Below are 22,572 nucleotides of genomic sequence, written 5' to 3' on the forward strand. Positions count from 1 at the left end.
GACATTCTTTACACTAGCAGCTGAGGTCTACCCTCTCCAGCCAGTCTCTTCTCAAGCATAGAACTCAGGCTGATGCAGACCCACTCTGGCAGTTCAGTTCTGCAGTTCTGTTCTGATAAAATTTCCTATCCTCTGGGCTGCAGTTGAACCCTGCAGCTGGAAAAGTACACACTGCTCCACCTGTCTGGAGCTGCTGCAGAATACCCCCATGGTTGTTTGTGCTCACAGGAAGGACCCTACGGAATGGCTGTGCTGAGCACACCAGGGATACTGATGTTCACAGCAGCCCCCAGCACTGCTCTCCCACCACACCAGGAGGGTTAGCCATGTGTCAGTTAATGGCAGCAGATGTGGACCTGAACTGGAAACCAAAGGGTTACACAACGGGCTTCTCGGCCTATGTGCAAACACTCGGCATCATCCTTCCTGTCCTGTGCAGAGCGAACGCATCAACTCTTCATACCCGTCCAAAGAGGAAACGTCTGTATTACTCACATCTGGCTGCCAGTGCACGTAGGAGTCAATACGTTCTCAGGCAGGGTTCACCATTTCAGAGCTGCATCTCATTTTCCCTGCTTTCCAGCAGAGAAGGTGCAGAGAAACCCTCAAGGTGACATTCAAGTTCTTTAATGGGGAAACAAACCTACTCATTCTCACACTTGGGAAGAAACAAATAATTACTGCTCTAGTTACTGTTCTTCCCTTCCTCCCACTCAGGTGACTGTGGCCCCCAACAGCATCATCATTTCAGGAGCTGCATTTTCCCAGGAATGATTACATGTGGCACAAGGATCTCAGGGGTTACGCATAAGACAGTTGTGCAAGTAATTTCCTCAGGAATGTTCAAATTAGTAGCAACAATTTGGTTCTTCCTCTCCTGGCAGGTCAGCCCCACTTAATGCATTTATTTCATTACTTTTATTCATCAGTTCTCACAACGAAGAATAAGGCAAAAACCAACACAGGATGTGCTCAAGGTCATCTAGTTTGTCTCAGATGGTTTCCAACACCGTTCTCAGCTCACTCAGGTTAGTTAAAACTTTGCATCTTCACACACTCTCCAGTTCCTCCAACTCTCTCTTTACATGATGTCATGTTCCTCTGATTTTTTAATCAATTAAGGACTAATCTTGTTGTGACAATTAATCTGTGATGGCCTGCAGAGGTTAGATCAAAATACATATGTTGCCAGTCTGCCTCCTGGCTGAAAACAAACCTTTCCCATTTTGAATCCACAAAACTCTTTTTGAAAACAACTTGAAGCAGTTATTCAGATAGGATTAACCCAATCTGCATGTGCTGGTAATATAAGCCTGGGGACTCTTTAGATAGGGATGCTGACAATCTGGGATATTTCAGTAAATGCATCTCGTCATCCTGCCATCAAAACCTTGCTGTTTCCACAGCATCCGAGCCCTAAAGAGAGGAACTCAAAGGAAAGGAGGTCGAAGATGCAACAGTGGCAGCTAAATTCTGAAGGGACCCTCCTTGTACTGACATGCTCAAAAACAACTTTAAAAAAAAATATCTATTGTAAAGAACTCCAGGAAATCATGGCCAACTATTTCTAAACAAGATATATTTCCAACATTTCCAGCATTTTGGCACTCACATCCAAAGCCTCTCACATCTTCAGAATACAGCAATCTCGCAGGTTCAAGCTACAACATGAGAGCTGGAAGCCCCAATTTTCTTGCATTACCAACAGCTTCAGAGTTTCCAAAGTGACACAAATTCCCAGCAAGATTATCCAACAGGGCTGATACAGCCCATGTTTAAAAGAAATATTTCCCAGTAACCCCCCAGTGACGTCTCAGCCTTTTAAGATCTTCTATGAAAACCTTCATCTGCACATTTACAGAACGTTTTAGCATCCTCGCTACCTTCAATTCTGTCTCACAAAATACTTACATACGTATTCTTCTCATATATATTCTTCTCATATATACACTTCAAAATACCCAGCTCTGAGACCCTTCCCTCAGATTAATGTGAGAATTGTGGAGTTTATTTAGGAAGGCAGATGAACCCAATGGTACTGCTTGAGATTTTTTTAAGTCAGAGTCCTAAATCTTCAGGTACAAATCACTCCTGGGGTCACTTCACAGAACTGCTGATAGAAAGGTAGCAGAAACTCTTCTACATGAGAGAAACTGTCCTCAGGTAACCTGCAGCAGTAATTGCAATTATATCATGCAAAAATGCAGACAGACTCTTGAAATACTTGAAAAACAAAATTACTCAGTATCTTTCAATTTGCCTTGCTGTCATAAACACCTCAAACCCTGAAAACAACCCTGCAATAATTCCTAGAAATGTTTAAGCTTGAGAAAAGAACTTCAAGGGCCACTTCATTTTGAATGCTATGACACAAGAATCTCCACTTCCTTTACAGTCCCTGGCAAACACTGGAGAAACACGCCACGCAGGCCAAGTACAACTGTGGATTTATGGCTCCGCAACTACAAGGGTCACATTAGCTTTTAAGTCACAAAGATAGAGATACGGCTCTGCAAGCAAACCCAGCCAACAGGAGTGCAGAGGCTGCCAGGATTACAGGAACCAAGCCATGCAGAAGATCTATGCACAGAGGAGCAAAGCGGGGAGGGCAGAAAAATGAAGAGAGCGGAAAAGGTCTCTGGCTTGTTAAAAATCATTTTTGCCTTCCCAGCTTCTCCTGCTACATCAGGCTCAAGCCATCACGGGTCCCCATTGCCTCCAGCCCTCCCTGTGAGCCAGGACACAGAGTGCAGGAGGGAGCAGGCTCCGCTCAGCCAGGCGGCTGAAATCAAACTGATGCGGTTTTGTTCTGCCTCCATGCCGCACCTGATTATCCCCGCTTTGATGCTGCTCGGGGGAACGTGGGACACAGAAGGGATTTACTAATTATGGGACAAACTCTTAAAAAGTTTCTGTGCAGTCAGCGGGATTAATCCCAGCAGCACTCGGTCACTTGGGCGGGGGATGGCGCTGGAATCGGAGGCAGCAAGGCTCCTCAGTGCACAAGGCTGAATCCAACCAGCCCCTTCATCCCAGTTCTGCCATGGGGGACACGACCGCTGCACGCTGAGGCCAGGGCTCCTCTTAGACCTGAACGTTCGTGGCATCACCGGTGCTTAGGTACAACGGAGATGTTAAGGAGAGAATGGGATTCTGGAGCTTTGCATGCAGCCAGTCCTCTTCTGAACTTTACAATTTCCAAATAGCAGCGCAGATGCCGCTGGCATGCCCAGTATTTACATTAAACCAACACTGCTACGAACACATACATGTTCCCAAACTTACGCCGCCCAGGAGCAGGTGAGGCAAACTGTTTGCAGACTGGTTTAAACTTACCACACAGCCCATTCCTTTCCCAGAGCGGGGAGGGTGAAGCATGAGAATGTCGTGAATTCCCCAATGTTTATCTTGCTCAACGGGTTTTATTTAACCGCATCGTTAGGTCACCCTCAAATTCCCCTGAACAATGAGGGGAAAACCCGCAGAAAAGGGTGTGGCTTTGCCAGCAGAAAGAAGGGGCTTTGTTTCCTTGCCGTGCAGTTCAAAAAATGCACACGTTTACCAATCCCAATTAATCCTGATAAACAGAGCTGCAGCCCAGGAAAGCTGCAGCGGCTGAAAATACTTTATCGCTGCAGAGGGGCTGCAAAGACGCACTGTCAGGTGCCAGGCAAACACACTCCTCACAGTCATGTGCCTTTAAAATGCTCATGCCACTGCCAGCTGCACCTTCGGTAGCAGAGAAGATTTCTTGTCTAAATGACTGTTTCTCTTAATATGGGAGAGGACTCGCTCCCTTCCTTCACTACGCCGCTCTGTAATTTATGGATTAGTCTTGCAATTGTTCTACTGCTTCAGCATTCGCTTGCAAAGGAAACCTCTTCTCTGTACAGCTATTTAGGTTAAAAAGTAACCTCATTAGATTCCTAGTGCTTTGAAGACAAATTTCAGTTGCTTCCCCTACTGGAAACCTCGCCAGCTGAACCTTTCTCCTCCTCCCCCCTCTTTTTTCCAAGCAGCCAGGATCCATCCAATACAGACAAAAATCACCCTGTCTAGAGGAGCTGACTGTTGGCATGTTTTCAAATACCTCTCCCTTGCACAGCAAGCAGGCAATGTCTCAGACTCACTATATTAAATATTAGGAGCATTTATGATGCAGCACAAGCACTAAGGATCTGTTTCCTTCCCCTGTGTGCAGATTTGAGGCCTTTGAATTTTCAAAAAGATTTGCAATGAGCTTCGACAATCACTACCACCCCCCCCCAAACCCTTTACTTCCCCTCTTCCTGGCCTCTTTATTATTTATTTAGCCAGATCAAAGGGCCTTTTCATCAGGCTTGTATGCTGCTGAAGTCATTTCAGATCACAAACAATGGTGGACAAACTCTGAAAATAGCTCCCCATAGGACTAAGAAGGTTTTGAGCAGATTCAAATTCTCCCAAGCTCAGACTCTGTTCCCAAATACAGACTGGTTTCTTCCTCCCACTCCCCTGAAAACACAACACAGTATGTGCAAACATAAATGCAGAGAGACCTCACCATTTTCTTCTGTAGCAATACCCTCCCGTTGCTCCTTTGTATTACTCTTTTAGGTTCAAAGCCAGGCCAAAATCATAATACCGAAGTTCCCTCTCCCCAGCCTTGGATAGAGATGAGACAGTAAGAAAGCAGGTAAAGGAGAGCCATATTTTCAATCCACGTGAATAAAACTTCATCTTCACCCACGTGGCCATCAGCGTTTGGCTCAAGCCAAATCTACTTTCTAATCTAGAGAGAACCAGAACAGGCTGGGATTTCAAATTGTGCAAGGAAAATTAACAAAAGCCAAACAAGCAAGTCTTGAATGAGAAACAAAGCACACGCTTTCTACTCCTACGTGCTGGCCCACTGAAAAATCTGGAAAACTCTAAGGGAAGCTCTGGCCATTTTTGTTCCCCACACCATTACTGATTTCACTCACTTTCTTCTTTACTATGTGGCATTTAGGTGCAGCTTGAGCCTAAAAAAAAAAAAAAAAAATACTTTCCCTTGGCAGATGTAATTAAAGCACAGCTTAAGTACTGCAATAAGTAACTGCAAGTTTCTAGAATGAATCACACCACAACCTTTTTTTCCCCTTTCCTTAGAGCAAGCCTTCTGCGTGGCTCTGGAGCTGCATTAAACTTCCCCTTGCCATAAAATCAAGCTGGTCTGTTGTTTTTTGTTTGGGTGGTTTTTTTTTGGTTGTGCATTTTTTTCCTCTCTAAAAGGCGTCAGGTCTCTCTAGCTAAGCCAGTGAAAGAGCTTACAGTTCTTCCAGACACCGTCTGCAGCTGAACACAATACATGGTCTCATATAAAAGAGATGAAATCTTTGCTGAAAGATAATCTACCTCAGGAGTGAAAACAGTGGACTGAGTTTTATGCTTTCTTTTCTTATCTGGCTGCCATTTTAAGAATCTTGCTTACCTGACTGACCCATACTCAGGGGGATGTTGATACCTCATCATAGGCCCATCGGATCTTCCCTGCTGGCTCACGCGATGATCACTATAGAAATGCCCCGAGTCCTGAGGTTTGCAGTTCATAGATGGGGTGGACACATTTTTGTAAGGATACTCCGGAGGAGGACCCCTCTGCTCCATCCCTTTCATGCTGGGCTGGGAAGGTGGCTGCACAGAGTTCTTGTAGAACTCACTGGAGCCAGAATTTTTATAAGGGTCGCTCGACTGCTGAGGAGAAAGTGGAGAGAGAGGGGAGAGCGGTGCGCTCGTGACGGGCGCGTGCGCCTTGACACCACTGGTGGCCAAGGACAGCTGCATCAGCCTCTCGCTCAGGGAACGGACGTGTCCTTGCTTGAGGTCCTTAAGTCCTTCATCCTGGTGGACCTTCCCTGGGCTCACCCGCTGAACTGTGGGCCGCCCTTCAGTCCTCATTTTTTGGTTGGTCACCCCCGTTACATAAAACGCTGCCCCGACACTAGCATGCGGCTGGCCCCTGAAATACTGTGACTGCACTTTGGCTTCCTCATAGGTCGGGAGATCCTCGCTGTTCTGGAGTCGCGGGGAGAGCTGCTTCTCCATGATGCTGTTGTCCACCTGTATTTCCTGGCCCTGGGGCTCCTGACGGGCAGCATGAGTCACGAGCTGATGGTCCTGGGAGTTCAGCCCTTCGTTCTGAGATGCTGGACTCCCAGTGCTGTTGAAAGGGGGGGCATTTCCTGTGGCTTGCTGGTGTAAGGCAAGAAGGTTACGGTTGTCATTTGGGTTTCCGTATCTGAGCTGCTCCTGCAGCAGGCGTTGTAAAACTGTCGTAGCTGCTTGTTCTTCTGAATTCCTCATCTCAAACTGTGGTGCCTTTTGGGTGGAATGTAAAAGCTGCCCTTGACCTAAGGAAAGGAGACACGGTTATTAGCGCCTGAGTAGATCAAGCAGAAGACATTTAAGAGCAATAGCTTAAAATACAGAAGAAAAAGGCAGGTTAGATTACCAAAGGTTCCCATAACAATGAGGGTCATTAAGGCCCTTAGACCTTCGAAAGACTTGCATGCTAGGGGGCAAAGACTCAAAGGTGATGAAAGGTGACTTGCAAGTCTATAGGAATATCAATCGACTGCAAGCTGCAGGGATGCAGGCTGAATACCTCAGACAGCAAGGCTGCTTTCAGGAGAAAGGAGACCCATAATTCACAGGATGATGGTAAAAAAGCCTGACTCTTGTTTGTTTTGCACTTATAGCTACCAACAGTGAAATAAGTTCCCCATATTTGCAGGCAGGCAAAGATAAAAGGGTGAAATCAGCAAATTGTCAGCTTTAAGGAAGGGGAAAAAAAAAGTTCAGTTGAGATTGTATATGGATCACAGGAAGTAGATGCATCTCTTAGTTTAGATCAGTTAAAGCAAGTAATGAATACCTGGATAGCCAGCAGATTTTTAGAGTTAATAAATACGCAGAGTGAGATCAGTTCCTAGTCTCCCTACTGCAGAAAATAGTACATAATGGGGCAAGTGAGGACTCCATAACTTCCTGCTATACAAAGGCAACCAAATCCTCACACATCTTAATATCAGCTGAACACATGCAAATGCAAGAGGAAAGTAGTTGTAATCTTTTTTGTGCCTTAGATCAGACAAGTGACAGGAAAAAACACTGAACCAAGGAGAGAAATTCAAAGAGTGAAGAGATTCAACAGGCAGTAATCAACAGCAGTTAGCCCTCACTCAGTCTCCCAGTAAAGTCAGGAGTTTGTCAAGGAAGCTCATACCCATCGGCCTTGCATAAGCTGAAATATCCAAAATGAGTAACATCTCTGTGGCATTTAACTAGAAGCAGAACTACTTCTGAGCTAGAACAGTTCAGAACAGAGCATGCTTTACAAACACACATCAGTATTCTGGCACTACCTTCTGACATCTTTTTTTCTGTACAACATTGTCCCTTAGGAAGAGGCAATTTACTCACGCTAGCTCGTTCTCAGGCAGACCCAGGGATGAGCTGCAGGAGTCAGGAGACCTGGAGGTTTGCTTTGTTCCAGGTCTCCACAACCAGCCAGTTTCCTCCCTCAGCACTGCCCACCACTCGAGTCTTCCCCTGGAACAAAGGCCTCGATGGTTCAGGCAGACAGAACCCTTCCGCATAAGTTAATGAAGAGAAAGGTAAAATCCACCTCAGCCCCGAGCTGCCTCATCAAACTATGAATTTGGGCCTCACTGAATGGCCAAAAATGTGATTCTTCTGAAATCCTGTTTGAAGCGGCACATACCTACGTCCTTCACTTCGACTTCCTTGGGAAGGAGGAGCAGTTCTGGCACATGGGGGGACACAGCCTTCCTCCCGCACGTCCAAAATTTCCACTCAGAGATGGCTTCAGTCTCCTCTTCAGTGGGACAGATCACTTGATACTCTCCTCGCTTCCAAAATAATTCTGAGGAAAGCATTGAAAACATCATTTTAATCGGCAGACGAGACCCTAGAAATAACAAACCTTGGCCCATATTTAATATTTTTCTTTGTAGTTCCTTATTTTCTCCCAGAGCCCGGCAATTCTGATTGCTTTAGGATGAATGAACCCCCATGTCCCTAACAATCTACTCCAGCTGCTGCTTTAATCATGACAATTTCTGCTCCAAGATTAAATGCTGCCAACAATGCTCTGTTCCATCTGCGCCTCCAAGTGAAACAGTGATTAAAACCCACTAATTCTTTAACTCCATTGTTTTATTTTTTTGCTAAGAATGAAAGCTGCAGCACAGATGACAGTACTCTGTGCTTACAGCTCCTTTTTTCAGTGGTACTGTATATGGCAAATTAGAGCAGAAATTCTTCGACGAGAGGTGCTGTGCTTACGTGCTTCAGAAACTTACTACAAATTATGCTTCAGAAATGACTGAGAATGATCAGTATATAAGCATTAGCTTTATTTTACAGACTGGGAAAGTGAGAGAAAGAAAAAGACACTGCCAAAGTCTATGCCAGAAATACACTGCAGATCCCAGCTCTAATTCCCCAAACATTCTTTCATTACGTTACTTTTCCCTTTCTGAACATAAAGAGCTAAAGAAACTTTAACCATTAAGGGGAGAATCAGAAAAACGTGCTTCTAGGTACATTATTCACATGTAGTTAAATCTACTACTAAACGTGTCCTGAGCAAAAAGGCAAAGAAGCGAAAGAAGTGAAACTTGCTTGAGAACACTGTGTTTGTACTGTAAGGGTAAGCAATTAAAACTAGCAAAATTAAAAATATTCAGTGGGATGTATATTTTGACTTAATTTCCTGGAACGCTGTGAAAAATAAAATAAGCAGACGTAGCAGAGGAATGCAGACATGGACACTTCTGCCACCATCTCCTTACAGCACACAACACACCCAAGAAAAATTATCTCACATCTGCAAGTTAAATACTTGAGGTGTCAACAGCAATTTCAAGGCACATGAACAATATCTAACCAGGGAACAAGGCTGTGTTGTGTGGTGTGGTACTTCAAGATGGTGGCTGAAAAAAACTTCTAATGTCAAATTCTTAACTGGTGACTGAGCTCGAGAGGGATATATTGAAAACAGCTGCCAGCAAATATGCAGCAAAGAACCTTAAACCAGGCATTAAGATAGCATATAACTAGAGCAGTTTCTTGCCTCTTTTCCCAGTTTTGCACAACAGAAGTGAAGGATTCCTTTCTCCCCCAAGCTGGTAGAGCTGACTCTTCTTTTTCTCTCTTTAAAAAAAAACAAAACCAACAACAACAACAAAAAAAAAAAGCCAACAAAAAACAAAGTTGCCCTAAGCAACCTATTTTATTAGAGCATAAAAAGGCTTTTATTATGCAATATGATGCTGCCTTTCCACCCAAAGATTTCTTTTGTCTCTACTGGAAAAATGTAGGGGGAGGGGGGCTGGTGGTGTTTATTTTCTTAATACAAAGATATAACCCAGCTTGAGATTCTGCCTCTGCCTCAAAGATTCTCTCCACAGACAAACGCAATCTGTGCACGCTGAACTCACGCAAACGCCGAAGGAAGCGGTGCTGTATGTAACCATCTCACACACACCGCTCCACCTCACAGCCACATGAGCTCCTTCTGCTCTGCTTCTGCTGCTTCTGATCAGAAGATGGATGGGCACGGTTCACACTGCAAGGATCTGCTGGGAATGAATACTACCAATTTCAGGGCAGATGCAAAAATCAGCTCAGAAATCCAGAGAAAGAGGTGGATGGGGATGCAATACAAAGGTCCTCTGGCCAACAAACCCAGTTTCTTTGCACCACGCTGCCTTTCCAACCAAAGATTCTCTTTGTCTTAACCGTAAGACTGTCAGCACGAAGCCTAGCTTTTTTTCAATTCTACCCTATTATTTTTAATTAATAAAGAAAATCTTGTGCAATTAACTTGGGTGGCAGCATTCTTGGAATCCTCTTTCTGGGCAAGTTGGAAACTCGTGGCACAGACCAGTTAGCAGGGCTTTTTTATGTAACAAAACACAAAAATAAACAGCATCAAGGTTCTGAAGCCCATGTGCTATTTCTTTGGACATCAAATTCTATTTGCGTTTGGCTCTTCCAGCAATTTCAATACTAGTGTGCCAAACACTGAAATTAGTGAGGTGCACTGGAAAAGTTGTTATGATAGAGTTGGAAGAAAATTGATAGGTTGTGTAAATATTCTAAGCAGACATCTTTTTGAGTTTAGCCTAAATTTATTAAGATGGACAAGGTTGAATAGTTGACTACACTCGGTTCATTTCAGTCTATCAAATCTTGCAAAACTACTGGCTTATGCACTGCATGATACATTCTTCATAACCACAAAGCCTAGCAATACTTTGCTTTCCAAGTGGAACATTCAGTTTTCAAACAATTCTGCTTTAAGGAGCCACCGCGGTGTAGAGTTCCCAGGCTGAAAAGACTTGGCAGTTTGCTCCTGTGCGTCATACCTCATGGCTGATAATCCTGCCATTTTGCCCCAATCCCTACTCCTGAAATTACCCCTGGTCTGTTTGTATCTGCATGTTTCCAAGCCCAGAACTGGTTGAACTAACACAAGAACTGCAAAGTGTTGGATGCAGCCATGATGAGGCAGAGAATGAGCATAAAGGAGAGCTTAACAGGTGCTATTTAACAAAGAAAAGGCCAGTTTTTGCAGGGCATTGTGTAAAAGTGTAGTAACCAAAGCTTCTGTGTGAAACATCATGCAGTTGTGCACAGGAACCGTGCCAGACCATCACAAGGAAGAGAAATTAATGAAGATTTTAAAAAGATAATGCTGCCAGGCTGTCAGGAACCAAAGCAGCACATTTCTGTACAGCATGCAAATATTTTTCAGCATTACAAAAATAAACAAGCTTAGACAAGTGAGGTACTCACCACTGCTTGATGAGTGGCTATAATGCTATAGCACAATTAACCTGCATGGAGCAATAATAACCTCACAAGCGAAGAGAAGCATCTCTAGCTTGTGAAACAAGGAGGAATGCAAGAGTCCCTGTGAGGGCAGCCTGTATACACTTGCCCGGAGTGACTGCTTAGCCAAGAAGCTAATTAGCTTACGCATCAGGTGGGATAGAAACAGGTTCATCACCTCAAAAGCTCTATAGTACAGTTAAGCACTTTCAGTTTTACTACCAAACTTTGCGTCAGTCATATACAGACAGAACAATCCAGTGACAGTCAGATTTCAAACTCGAGCACTCAGCAAACATAGCTTCTTCAGACAGAAAGTTTCTAAGGGGCCCAAAGGTTTTGCTAAGTAATTCTGTGTTTCACATGTAATACTAAGCCTGGCTGCCAACAGGTGATGGGATGCTTATCAGTTAGATGAAGTCCTAAGTTGTTTTTTTAGGTACAGAGTTATCTCCAAACATACCTGCATGCTGTAATAGAGAAAGGGAACACAAACCAGAGATGGCACGGAAAGAACAGCCTGTAAAGTCCTCGAGCAATAGCAGAGAGCAGCTCACATGCTAAGCCACTCACTGTTTAACAGGAATATGCCCTCACTACACAGCCTATGCGAAACTCAGCATGCAGATTGCTTCATACTGCAAAATTCACAATGCCTGTAAGACCACTGGAAACACAGCTCTTCTGCACACACACTCCCTTTGAATGGTTAGGAGCACAGGTCTCATAAGGGTGGGGTCCAAAAATTAGACCAGACTATCACTGCATGCTCTCCATTTCATTGCAGCCCTACCCAAGTAGGAGGAAGGGAGAACACATAGACTGAGAGAGTCTCTAAGAATAAATGTTCCCAAGGCCAATACCCATGAGGCAGCACACAACAAATGCCACAGCTCTGATAGTGCTTCAGTACCTGCTCCAAGCCAAAAGAAGCTTTAGGCTCCAGCCATAAGCACTTCCACAGCTTCCACTCAAGCATCCCATCCCTGCTTGCCTGGATCTGCTGACTGTGTCTCAGGTGATCTTGGAGGGTGGCACTGAGCAGGTGCATGGAGCAGAGCCAGCATTACTCATCTTCATACCAGAGGGACAGAGTCACTGGGCAAACAAGAAAAACTTCCTTCTTTTAACTAAAAACAAGAACAACGTCACCCGGAGGGGTGCAAATAATGCACATACCCTTTAAATTAGCTCATCTGGCAATGATAGTGAGAGCCACCAGAACACCCAAGCACTGGTCCCAGCTCTAATGACTCTGAGCCCACCTTGGCCCTACCTTGCCCGAGCCACCACCCGTTCCCCTCCAGCGCTTGTGGGACCAGGCCTCGGCCACAGAACAGTGCAAGGAAGCCTGGAAGGCTTTAAAGAAAAGCAGCAAGTCATTTGGACTTGGAAAGAAGTCAGAACACCAACACAGGAAAAGCCCCTCTAAATAACAGCACCATGGAAAAACTCAAAAGGCCTTAGAATTACTTCTCTCTCACTGGAAAGTATCAATTTCTTCACAAAGAGGTACCTATAATCTTAACTGACATAATTTAGGCTTGGCATTAGAAAAAAAGAAAAAAGAAGAAGGACTCACAGAAGCTGGTATAAATAGGAGTGCTTCATGACTTGAGGCATTTTGATAAGAACATTATGGAACTTCAGAAAGCTCAATAAAATTTTGAAAGTAAAACTCAGAGAGACGCTTTTTCTGAATACACTGCTCTAACAGAAAAACCAGTCTAGGTACACTCATCCAGCTGTCTGTACTGGAAATATTTCTAAGTGAATACCATACCATTCCCTTATTTAAACTGCTATGCAGCACTACCAGGCATATTGACACATCAGTGCAGACGGCCCTTCAGCAGCACGTACTGCCATTTCTGCATATTTCATGAAACACCAGCTCCAAAAGAGGCAGCAGGAGCTCTGCTGCTAGCTTCATAAAGGCCAAGATCTCACCTTTTAGATGTCATCTCAATAAAACCATCGAGCTTACACCGCTTTAGTCACACCAGGTCTTGTTTCAGAGATCTGCCTCCCAGCGCACACTGAACAACATTCATCTGCTTCAAACTTCACAGATTTCCAGTAATTATCCTTGTCGAATTTAGGATTTGTCATAAACCCAAGCCACAGTTTTAATTCAGCATAGAGCTTTGTTTTGTCTTTGTAGAATGCTCTGCTTCTTTCTGCTGCCAGCACTAAGGCAGTGCCCTGCTTCTGTCGTCAGCAGCCCCTGTCCCACAGCTATCCCAAGAATGCCCCGCACCGTTTTCATTGCATTGTGTGGTTTCTCCATTCCTTCACTGATTTAGTCCAGGCCTCTCCTCAGGGCTCGCAGATAATGGAAACCATGTGAGAGTAAAATGTAATCTTCAAACATGCAAACCAGTTTCATGTGCATTATCAGAAGTGAGCAAAATGTTGACAGCGCATCATTTGTCCCTGCCGATAGGATCAGGCTGCGTTAATTGCTGCCGAGATTAAAAAAAAAATTACAATCGGCATCTGCATCAAAAATGAAGGCAAAAATCAAACCCAAAAGCTTAAGCCCTGAAAACAGGAGGAAAACACTCCTGGAACAGCTGTAGCCCTTTGATGCTACTTTAAGGCTGTTTTTCCTCAGATGCCAGTTGTGACATCTGAAAATTTGTGTCAAGAGTTGATACAAATAAAACTTGCAGGCAGAGAAGGGTGTAGGGAAGAAATCAGCATGCCTAACACTAGCATGGAATTTGCTGGCTTTTTCAAGCACTACAATTTAAACTATGTTAAGCCCTTTTTTAAAAGGAGAAACTCTTCTCATTTTACAAAGCAGTTCTAAAGAATTCAGTGGGAATAGTCATAGAGCAAGGAAAGCAATTGTTTTTCCAAGGGTTGTCTATTTTTCTTTTCTTACTAAAGAAAAACAGTGAAACCTCAGCCCACATCCCAGCTGCTGCTCACCTGACCAAGCTGGCAACGCTGCTCTGGGATGCTGCAGGAAGGGAGCAAGCCCTGCTGCAATGCTGGGATGAGCCAGGACTGCGGAGCCCATTCTGTGACCTCAGCGGATAAAAGATGAACTGCCTTTTTTTTTGTCGTTCAAACAAAACGCAACCATCCAGACCACCACATTTTTAGAAAGCAAAGGTGTCGTAGAAGTGGTTTGGGTGTTGTTCTTTTATCATAACCACTTGGGTTTCTCATGCGCACCTTGTAAAAATCTTTAATTACTTGTAGGATGATTAATTAAGCCTCACCACCACACTGGGAGGCAGATATTATGAAGCTCACCTTAGCACAGTGCGATTGGCTCAGCCCTGGCCTACACGGATGGTTTTGCTGCCCCAGCTACGTCACTCAGGAATTGGTTTTTTTCTATGTAACTATTCCAGCAACCACTCTAAAGCAGATGCAGCTATGATAGGAAATAATGGAGTTGAGGTACATTACTCAGCAAAATGTCCTTGCTAATATAAACTTCATCACTACTAGAAGGATTTTTCATAATAACAGAAGCAGCAAATGTTTCAAGTACAGATTCTGCCTAAATGTTGAGGACGTGGACATCCTAGAACCTGTGCAGGGAACTCTGAATATTATCTACAGCTGGAGAAGAAGCACTTGCAAAGTATTCCTGGTGGCTGCAGAAAAAGGAAATTAGAGCTATGCAATATTCCTCTAGTGGAAGGCACGTACACGTTCCAGTTGCAGTGGGGCAGCGTTAGGAGCTCATAGCACACCGTGGATGCCAAGATTTTTATTTTATTTTTTTTAAACAGGATCCAAGTGCTCCATTCCCATCCTAAAGGCAAAGGGCTGGTATTTTCATGCACCTTTGGAGTGCTTTTCCTCCTGCTCTCCAAGGTCCCCTTGACTTACCCAAAGGTGGAGAGGACTATGCAACTGCTCGCAGACTCTTAAATCTTTATTATTCTGTAGTAAAAAAGAGTTTCAAAGTCATTTTTACCTAATACAAATTGTACACAGCAACAAGAAGCATTCACTTGTGACTACTTCAGTGAACTACAGATGACCAGTTCCTTGGGCACTGCTACAGGCTATCTGACACTGCTTTCATGTTCTGTCTCCAAAAATATGGAAGACGTTTCAGTTTTGGTTCTTAAAAAAAATAAAATATAAAACAATTAGCAAACCAAGGGAAGCTTTCCCACTCTGTTCTCCCCAGCCCACAGCAGACAGGCCAGCCCTAGTATGAAGCAGCACCATTTGCTCCAGCAGGCCACAGAACTGTCCAGATGAGCAGACGAAGAGAAGTCCACCAAACCCTGAAGTGAAAGGAGCCACTGAAATGTGCAATTACTTTCTCTGAGAGTCGCAAAGAATAATCCTGAAAGGTTAAAAAGGTTAACTAATCTACTTAAAAATAAGCTGCATAGAGACATAAAGCATTTTAAAGCAAATGAGAATTGCTGCAATGCAATTTCTAGCACAGAAAGGATGCTACAAAATCTAATTAATCAAAAGCTCAAATTGGCTTATTTCATAGGCATTCATATAAGAGAACTGCTCAGCAATATCTCAGTCTACAATCAGACGTTACGAGCATTATACTGACACAAATACCAGCCAGTTTTATTCTATCAGTGAGCCCCATTTCCATCTGCTAACCAACAGTGATGAACGTGATACACTTCAAAAGTAGTTTTCAAGGAAAATGACCAAAGACCTGCAAAACCTCCCAAAGAGGTTTTCAAATACAGGTTTTGATGAAGAAAAGGCTATTTTATGCTTCGACAACCAACCTCAACAAGTCACTCTATGAGACAACAAAAGAGTAAAAGCAGCAATAGGTATGATAGGCATTATCCATTTATTCCACAGGACCAAGAGTGCAGGTGGTGTGTCAGCACAGCACAGGAAGATTCAGCTCTTTGAAGGAAGAGAGCCCTCAGTTCTTCAGCGCCAGCAGTAGAGGAGCTGCTCACAACCAACCATGACAACTGCTACAAATGACAACCACAACCTGTGATCCTGAGGTGTTGCACAAACCTGCAACATAAGTTCTTCCTTCGCTTAAGCTATGTGCTCACACTGCTGTGACTCAACTACAGTATATTGAAGCCCTGAGAATTCTGCTTCCACGGGTCTTTTCATTTTGTTCTTTGTTTTCTGCTTTGTGCAGAACCTTTTCTTTTCATTCACCTATTCCTATTTGCTCACCAACTCATCGTATGAACCCATCTCTCACTTAAATCAGGTGCCTGGTTTGCCCTGAATGGCCATTTACATACAGATTCACACAGGCAAGTTTCAAATATATCATTACTTAAAAATTAAATTTGAGTATCTAGGTAAATGCAAATTGCAGTACTCGTGAAAAACTCCTCTCACCTACAGGCATAGTAAGCAAGACAAATACTATGCTGCATACTTGAAAATGATTTGCTCCTCGGGCCTCCTTCACACTATCATTCTCCAAAGTTGCTGAGATGTTTTTCTTGAAGACTACATTTCAGAACTACTCAGGAGAGCCAAGCAACATGCAAGATTTGGATATCTGCTGACTGGAGAGTTCTCCTACCCAACAGTGCAACATTTTCACACGGATACGGTCTCAGCATCAGATCTCCTTAAAGCACAAACCAAATGCTTACACAGAGCAGTTGATATGACCATGACACAGAGGCCGCGGTGCAACTTCCTGCGGCCAGCACTGCGTTCCAGAGCCGGTTGGGAACGTGCTCCCTCCTGTCTAACAGGTTAACAACTGTGGAGCTCCTGCAGCCAGCCTGGGATCACAGGGCAGCTGTGAGCCTATTTGTTCAGAAAGATCATGACTTAGAGCCCATGACACGAAGATGACATATATGGGTACACATAGAGAGAAGATCATACATACGAGGAAGGCAGAAGTCTGATCGAAAAAGCAACTGCACGTCGGAAAGCAAGAGAAGCAAAGAATCCCAGCCAGCAGAAAACAAGCTCACAGAAATTGCCTGTGGCCCAGATTCAGCACAATGGACTAAATCATTCTGACAAATCCTCTACTGCTTCCTGTAACTTTACAGCCCCGGCAATGGGCAATTTGGAACACTTCTCTGAAAAACCAAGAGATTCAAGTTCTCCCTTGTTTTTCAGGGCAAAGAAGAGGAGAAAGAGAGCCTTCAGCCTCTTTGCCAATCATCAAGAATGGCTGTTCTCACACTATTCTAAACTTCTGGTCTCCATGGAGGGGGGATACCTAGCAGCAAACATTGGCAAGTAAGGACATTCCACTCCCACTATATCGTCCACAATAGCAAGGAAAGAAATCTGTTAGGAAGCTTCCGTTAGGAAACCTTTCAGAAAGCCTCTTCACAAGTGTCTGAAAATACCCTGAAATATGGGAATGTCCAACAAAAGTTGGATGGGGGAAAAAAGGCATCTTACTTTATTCTGAAAGCATTTACACTTCACTCCAATGTGGGAACGTCTAATAATCCAAGAATCTTTTGCCAAGAACGAGGTCAGAGCTTTCTAATTCAGAACAGAGCCTAACACACCCTGTTCTACCCTGCACACAGAATCTCATAATTTACAGGTGTTTGGAACCAGGCTTTAGTTAGTTTAATACAAAAGCTTAACACATAAGAACTTTCTTACATTGGGCTTCTTCTTTCCATTGGGTTACAGTTCTGCAGCTCTTCAAGAGCTGTCAGTATGAAGCAAGAACTGCAATCCAGAGCTGTGCCCCGGAGAGATATGAACAGACAGACCTATTCACAGCTAGAAGTATTTTACATTAACATGTACTTGGGCTGTTGATAATTCAAGACTTATTAATTATTAGAATTAAAGACTTATTTCTGCATATACATTGATATGGCAACAACCAAAACCTATGCCAGATTTTGCTCTACATTAAGAAAAGAAAGCCTTTAATGAGCTGAAATTCTACTTCATTATAGTGACAGTGAGCCTGAACCAGGGGCCAAGACATCATGTGCTGAACGCTGTACAGAGTTAAATAGTGAATGTTTTTCCAACAACAACAAAAAAATACCAAAACCAAACAACCCACATTACACTCAACTGGAAGTTAAAAAAAAAAAAAAAAAGAAAAAAAAAAAAAAAGAAAATATAAAAGATAAAAGGGGGAAAAGGTTTATGTTTGGAGAATATAGGGATTGCAGATTCTCAATTTCATTGTCAGGGTTCGGAAAACACAGCAGTAAGGCAATGCAACCTCACTTCTAAATACACCAAAAGAGCAGTCAGACTGCTGGTGCACAGGAGAAAGAGAACAAGAGGACTATTAAGTTATCTACACTTCTGAGATTCTTGTTGTACTTTTACAAAGTGAATGGCTTATGCTAATCAGGACGCATCTGAAATATATCATTCAAGTCTTCTTGGACAAATATAGCTCTTATTTATCCAGAAAAATCCCCACCAGCTGGCAATGTTTGCATACAGTGTTAAACCCAACTTCAAGAGCTCATGCATTATGAGTCATTTCACATTTAAAAACATTAGTTCTCTTAGCTGTAACTGAAGATGGAGTATCCCAAGAGAAGAATTTTTGTGGAATTTAACAATGCACTATGTTTCCGTCCTACTTCCTCCAGCACAAAGAAGTTGCACGCTTTTGTCAGTTCTTTTTTCCCCTACCAGGGCCTTGCCTACAGAATATCTTCGGAGAAGGAACAAAAGGATTTGCACCAATCCCTTCTATATGAATCAAATATTTATGCTATACCCTCTTCAAGCACTTTCATCTAGTAACCTGTGGAATGTGATCTCCTGACCTTAACACTCAAGCACATCTAAATCAGCTGCCCTTTGAGCTGCATTACAGACCGGACAGAATTTTTATACATTCGTATTACAGGCGTATGAAAACCTTGTGGTACATCTGCGTTGCTCTGCAGTGCAAAGCAGGCCACGGGTTAGTCCAGAGTCACTCAAATATGCTTTGCAAAAGAGCAATACTCTGATTCCTCAAAGTTTATGGCACAATCCGATGTCGCGCATCACCACAAGCAGGTAGAATAAAGACCACGATATCAGCACATTAATCAGCCACCACAACTCAAATATGCTTCGTGCAAACACTACCAAAATGATGAGGTTCCTCTGCCAAAGGAACCCACAGCCCCATGTCCCACTGGATGGCCCCCGCTGCCTGCTCATAGTGCAGTAACAGCGAGTTCAGGGAGACCAGACTCCTCCTTCTGTCCGCATGGGAATCCTTTCCTTTGTTCAAGGACAGCAAAAAGAAACCATTCTGCATTGTGTTTGAGGTTCCCATTGATGTTTTAAGGATAGAGGTTCTGTTGCAACTAACAGTCTTGGAGAAAAAGAGGGAGATCAAGCACTCTGGATAAACCCCCAACCCTGACTTCTACCACAGGACTAGTTTTTTAAGGGCTAGCCATGAACCAACCTACTGCTAGAAGCAGCAGTCAATGAGAGAGCCCTGGTCCAAATATGACCCAAAGATTTAAAAGGGTCATGGGCTCAGCGGTAAGGTTCCTTTTTTTCTAGCAGTCCTGAACAACCAACGCAGTGTTGCCATCACTAATGCAGCCGCAGCATAAGCTTGAGAAAATAGTTCTTGTGATCCCACCTGTGGTTTGGTAGAGAGACCTGGTCATCAGAAGAAGTCATGATGGTGGAAAACAGTGAGACAGCAGCCAAAACCTGTGTCCTGTCCTCTGATGGAGCTGGGTTGGACATCTGCCCCAGGCAAGCTCTTACACCTCAGCTCTGAGGGTCTGTCAGCTTCTGCCCTCCCTCGTAAGGAGAACAGAACACCTTTTCCACTCTCTTTTCCCACCTACATTCCTAAGGAGGAGAGGAACAGGAAAAAGAAAAAAAAAAGAGGAACAGGGAGCAGAGCGGACCGATCTTTAGCATTTCCTGTATCATCAGCAGGAACAACCCACGCAGTGGGGAAGAGCATGATGTCAAGGCTGGTTTCACTATATAAACAGCCAGATCCTCCTGCTGGGGGATGCTGCGTGCTTCCACGGGGAACAATACAATCCTCCCTGCAAAGGAGGAGTCCGACTATGAGCCACGTGAATTCCACAGGTTCTTCCCTTGCACAAAAGCCCAGCAGCAATGGAACTCTGGCCTAGGAAAGCGGGGACAAAGACAGAGCTGGGGGAGAAAGAAGGATAAGAAACTCACAGCAGTATTTCCACTTGTAAAACAGCACACATCCAGCACTTGGCCCCTAGAGAAAGAAGTATGCTCAAAAACATGTTTCCCTGCACAGATTGGGCCTCCTTCCAGTTATTATGTGCACATGTCCCTGCTGCACTTTCAGCCTTACTTGAAAAACACAAAAAACAAAGAAAATATCTTCATGTTCAACTCTGTACAGTGCCAAGCTTGTTACCAGCCACATCCAATAGGCTGATAAGACGTGAATACACCTTAATTACAGGCTCAACACTTCCACACCTTGTGACACAAGGATTACAGCACTTAAAGGAAAACAAACTCCAGCATGGAATGAGAAATTGCAACTGATGGCAGCAGCCCTACTCACATGCATGCATAGATCAATGTACAAGATTCTCTGCAGAGCACCACAAGCAACGACAGCCTGGACACGTGGATTACAACAAGCACAACAACAGTGTTTGCTTTCTGAAAAGAAAGCCACAAGAAATGTGGCTGACACAGACCCACTTCAGTGCCTTCCAAAAAATTTTGCTTCTCCAAGTACACACAAGCACACAACTATTAGTTTTAGTTAATATTTAGTGACAGCGGTGAAACGGTAAGGGTATTTTATGTGTCGGTTTGCAAGATGAAGAGCAGTCTTTGCAGGAGAGAAACAACTGCCAAAAGCCCACAGAGCCGGCCTGTCTCTCAGCTCTGGCTGCATCTCTGTGCCATGAGAGAGTCTCTTACCTACTGATCTGCTGAAGACAAAAGGATTTTCTTCTTTTCAGAAACTGGACACTTGGAGCTCGCCGGGGTGGCCACACAAAGCTGCCCTGCTGCCAAAGGTATTCTTTTCCTCGGGTTTTTGTTGTTGTTTGGTTTTTTACCCTGGAGAGTAAAGGGCAGAGCAGCGGATTCAGCAGGGGCAAAGGGTGGAATTCGAGACCCAACGGGTGAGCTGCAGGGCTCTCTCCAAATGATGTTGGCTTCAAGGCGCTTTTGCTTGCAAATCCTTCTTCATCCTCAGCGTCAATAAAACCGAAGAGGGAAGCAAACTATGTTAGCGGCACAAATGTACCAGGTTCCGCAGGGGCTTGGAAGCGGTGGGAGGCGGATCCGCGGCTGGATTTTTCTTTTTATTGGAAACGAACGCGCTCAGAGACGGGCGACCGGGACGGAGGGCAGCGCTCCGACGCAGCCAGCCGGGCCGCGAGCACAGCCCTCGGCGCCTCGAGAACGGCGGAACGAGCGAGCAGAACAGCCCCGCGTCCCGGGCCGCGCCGTCAGCGGGGAGCGGGGGCCCGCAGCATCGCGGCTGGGGCAGACAGCCGGGCTCCCTCCACTCCGCGCCTCGTCCCGCGGTTACCTGAGCCGGCCGAGAGCGGCGAGGCAGGGCGGGGCAGGGCAGAGGCGTCCCGCGGTGCTCGCACACTGCTCCGCTCCGCGCCTCTCCCGCCTCTCTGTGCGCGGAGCGCCCCGCGGGCGGCACTCCGGCAAGGCGGGCAAGAAGCACGGCCCGCCCCGCCCCGCCCCCGGGCCGCCCCGCCCCGCGCTCTGCTGCTCGGACGCTGGAGATAGTGGAAAGTGAGGCCAGCATACGTGGCCAACCGCGTAGAGACGGGATATTAAAGGAGTTCCCCCCGTATCGCATTCCGCTTAAAACGAAAACATCCATTACTCGTTGTTTCGCTCTGAGCATCTGCGGCCCCCTACCAGCCCGACACGGCAGAACCCGAGGGTGGCTGTGAGCCCTCCTCGTTTTCCTCCGTAGGAGTAACCACACAGAGGTGATTTTCACTGAAGGCTTCAGCTCCTGGAGGATTTCAGCTTACAACATAGCGTGGCTTTACACACATGAGCCGGCCTCCCTTGTGCCCACCTCCTCCCAAAGGGGTAAAAGGGCCCCAGGTGGCTGTGAGGATCAGCATTTCAGCTGCATCAGGGAGATGCAGCTTTCCTGCTTAGGAGGACCTCGTGCTAGAGGGCAGCGCTGCTCTCACGACACCAACTCCTGCTGCTGAGTGCCAAAGCCCCGGTTTTGAAACGGGGTGAGCACCTTTACCATCTCTGATGCTGTAACGCAGGCAAATCCCCAGCCTTAAACGAGAGCCAGATAACAAGCTAGGTCTTCAACACAGACGTGTTTGTGTACAAACCACAGTACTCTGCCTTCCTCGCCATGCACCGCTGCCTCCCCTGGCCTGTGCACACAGCACAGCCGGACCCTTCTGCTGAGGTCACTGCCAGCTGCGGGCACAGGAGGACAGGCACAATGTGGCAGCTCCCAGCCTGGCTCCTTCTGAAGCCACATGGCTTCAGAAAGGAGCCAAAGGAGGATGGAGAAGCAGCCGCAGCGCACCCACAGCAGGTCAGGTATGTTAAGACCTGACTGCAAATACGGAACCCATTAAGCAGCGCCTGCTCAGTAAGGCTTGGCCTAGCGATCCATTTACAAAGGACTCAGCGTGCCAAAAGCATCCATATGTCAAATCTCTGTGCTGTGAAACTTGGCCTACAGACTTGAATTCATCCAAGCTCTTCGTGCGAGAAAAGATAACCTGGTCCAGCCATTGACCCTTCAGCTGCGCAAAGGAA

At 45.1% G+C, this 22,572-nt stretch overlaps 1 protein-coding gene across 6 annotated transcripts in view; it reads right to left on the minus strand.

The window, feature by feature from the left end:
* The window catches only part of AMOT (angiomotin), a 61,973-nt gene that overhangs the window by 30,675 nt on the left and 8,726 nt on the right, over positions 1–22,572 (minus strand). For 2 of the 6 annotated variants that reach the window (XM_052673255.1, XM_052673257.1), the window contains exons 2-3: positions 7,745–7,906; positions 5,453–6,371 (exon numbers count right to left, since the gene is read on the minus strand). In XM_052673255.1, coding sequence (XP_052529215.1) covers positions 5,453–6,324 — 872 coding nt within the window. In that variant the 5' untranslated portion in view covers positions 6,325–6,371; positions 7,745–7,906. Of the gene's footprint in view, positions 1–5,452; positions 6,372–7,744; positions 7,923–9,485; positions 9,627–20,724; positions 21,277–21,343; positions 21,451–22,572 lie in introns of those variants that run through there. The other 4 variants (XM_052673254.1, XM_052673253.1, XM_052673256.1 and 1 more) reach the window with 4 other exon arrangements.

Source organism: Tympanuchus pallidicinctus, unplaced genomic scaffold (assembly GCF_026119805.1).
Source record: "Tympanuchus pallidicinctus isolate F22 unplaced genomic scaffold, pur_lepc_1.0 scaffold13, whole genome shotgun sequence".
Classification (NCBI taxonomy): Eukaryota; Metazoa; Chordata; class Aves; order Galliformes; family Phasianidae; genus Tympanuchus; species Tympanuchus pallidicinctus.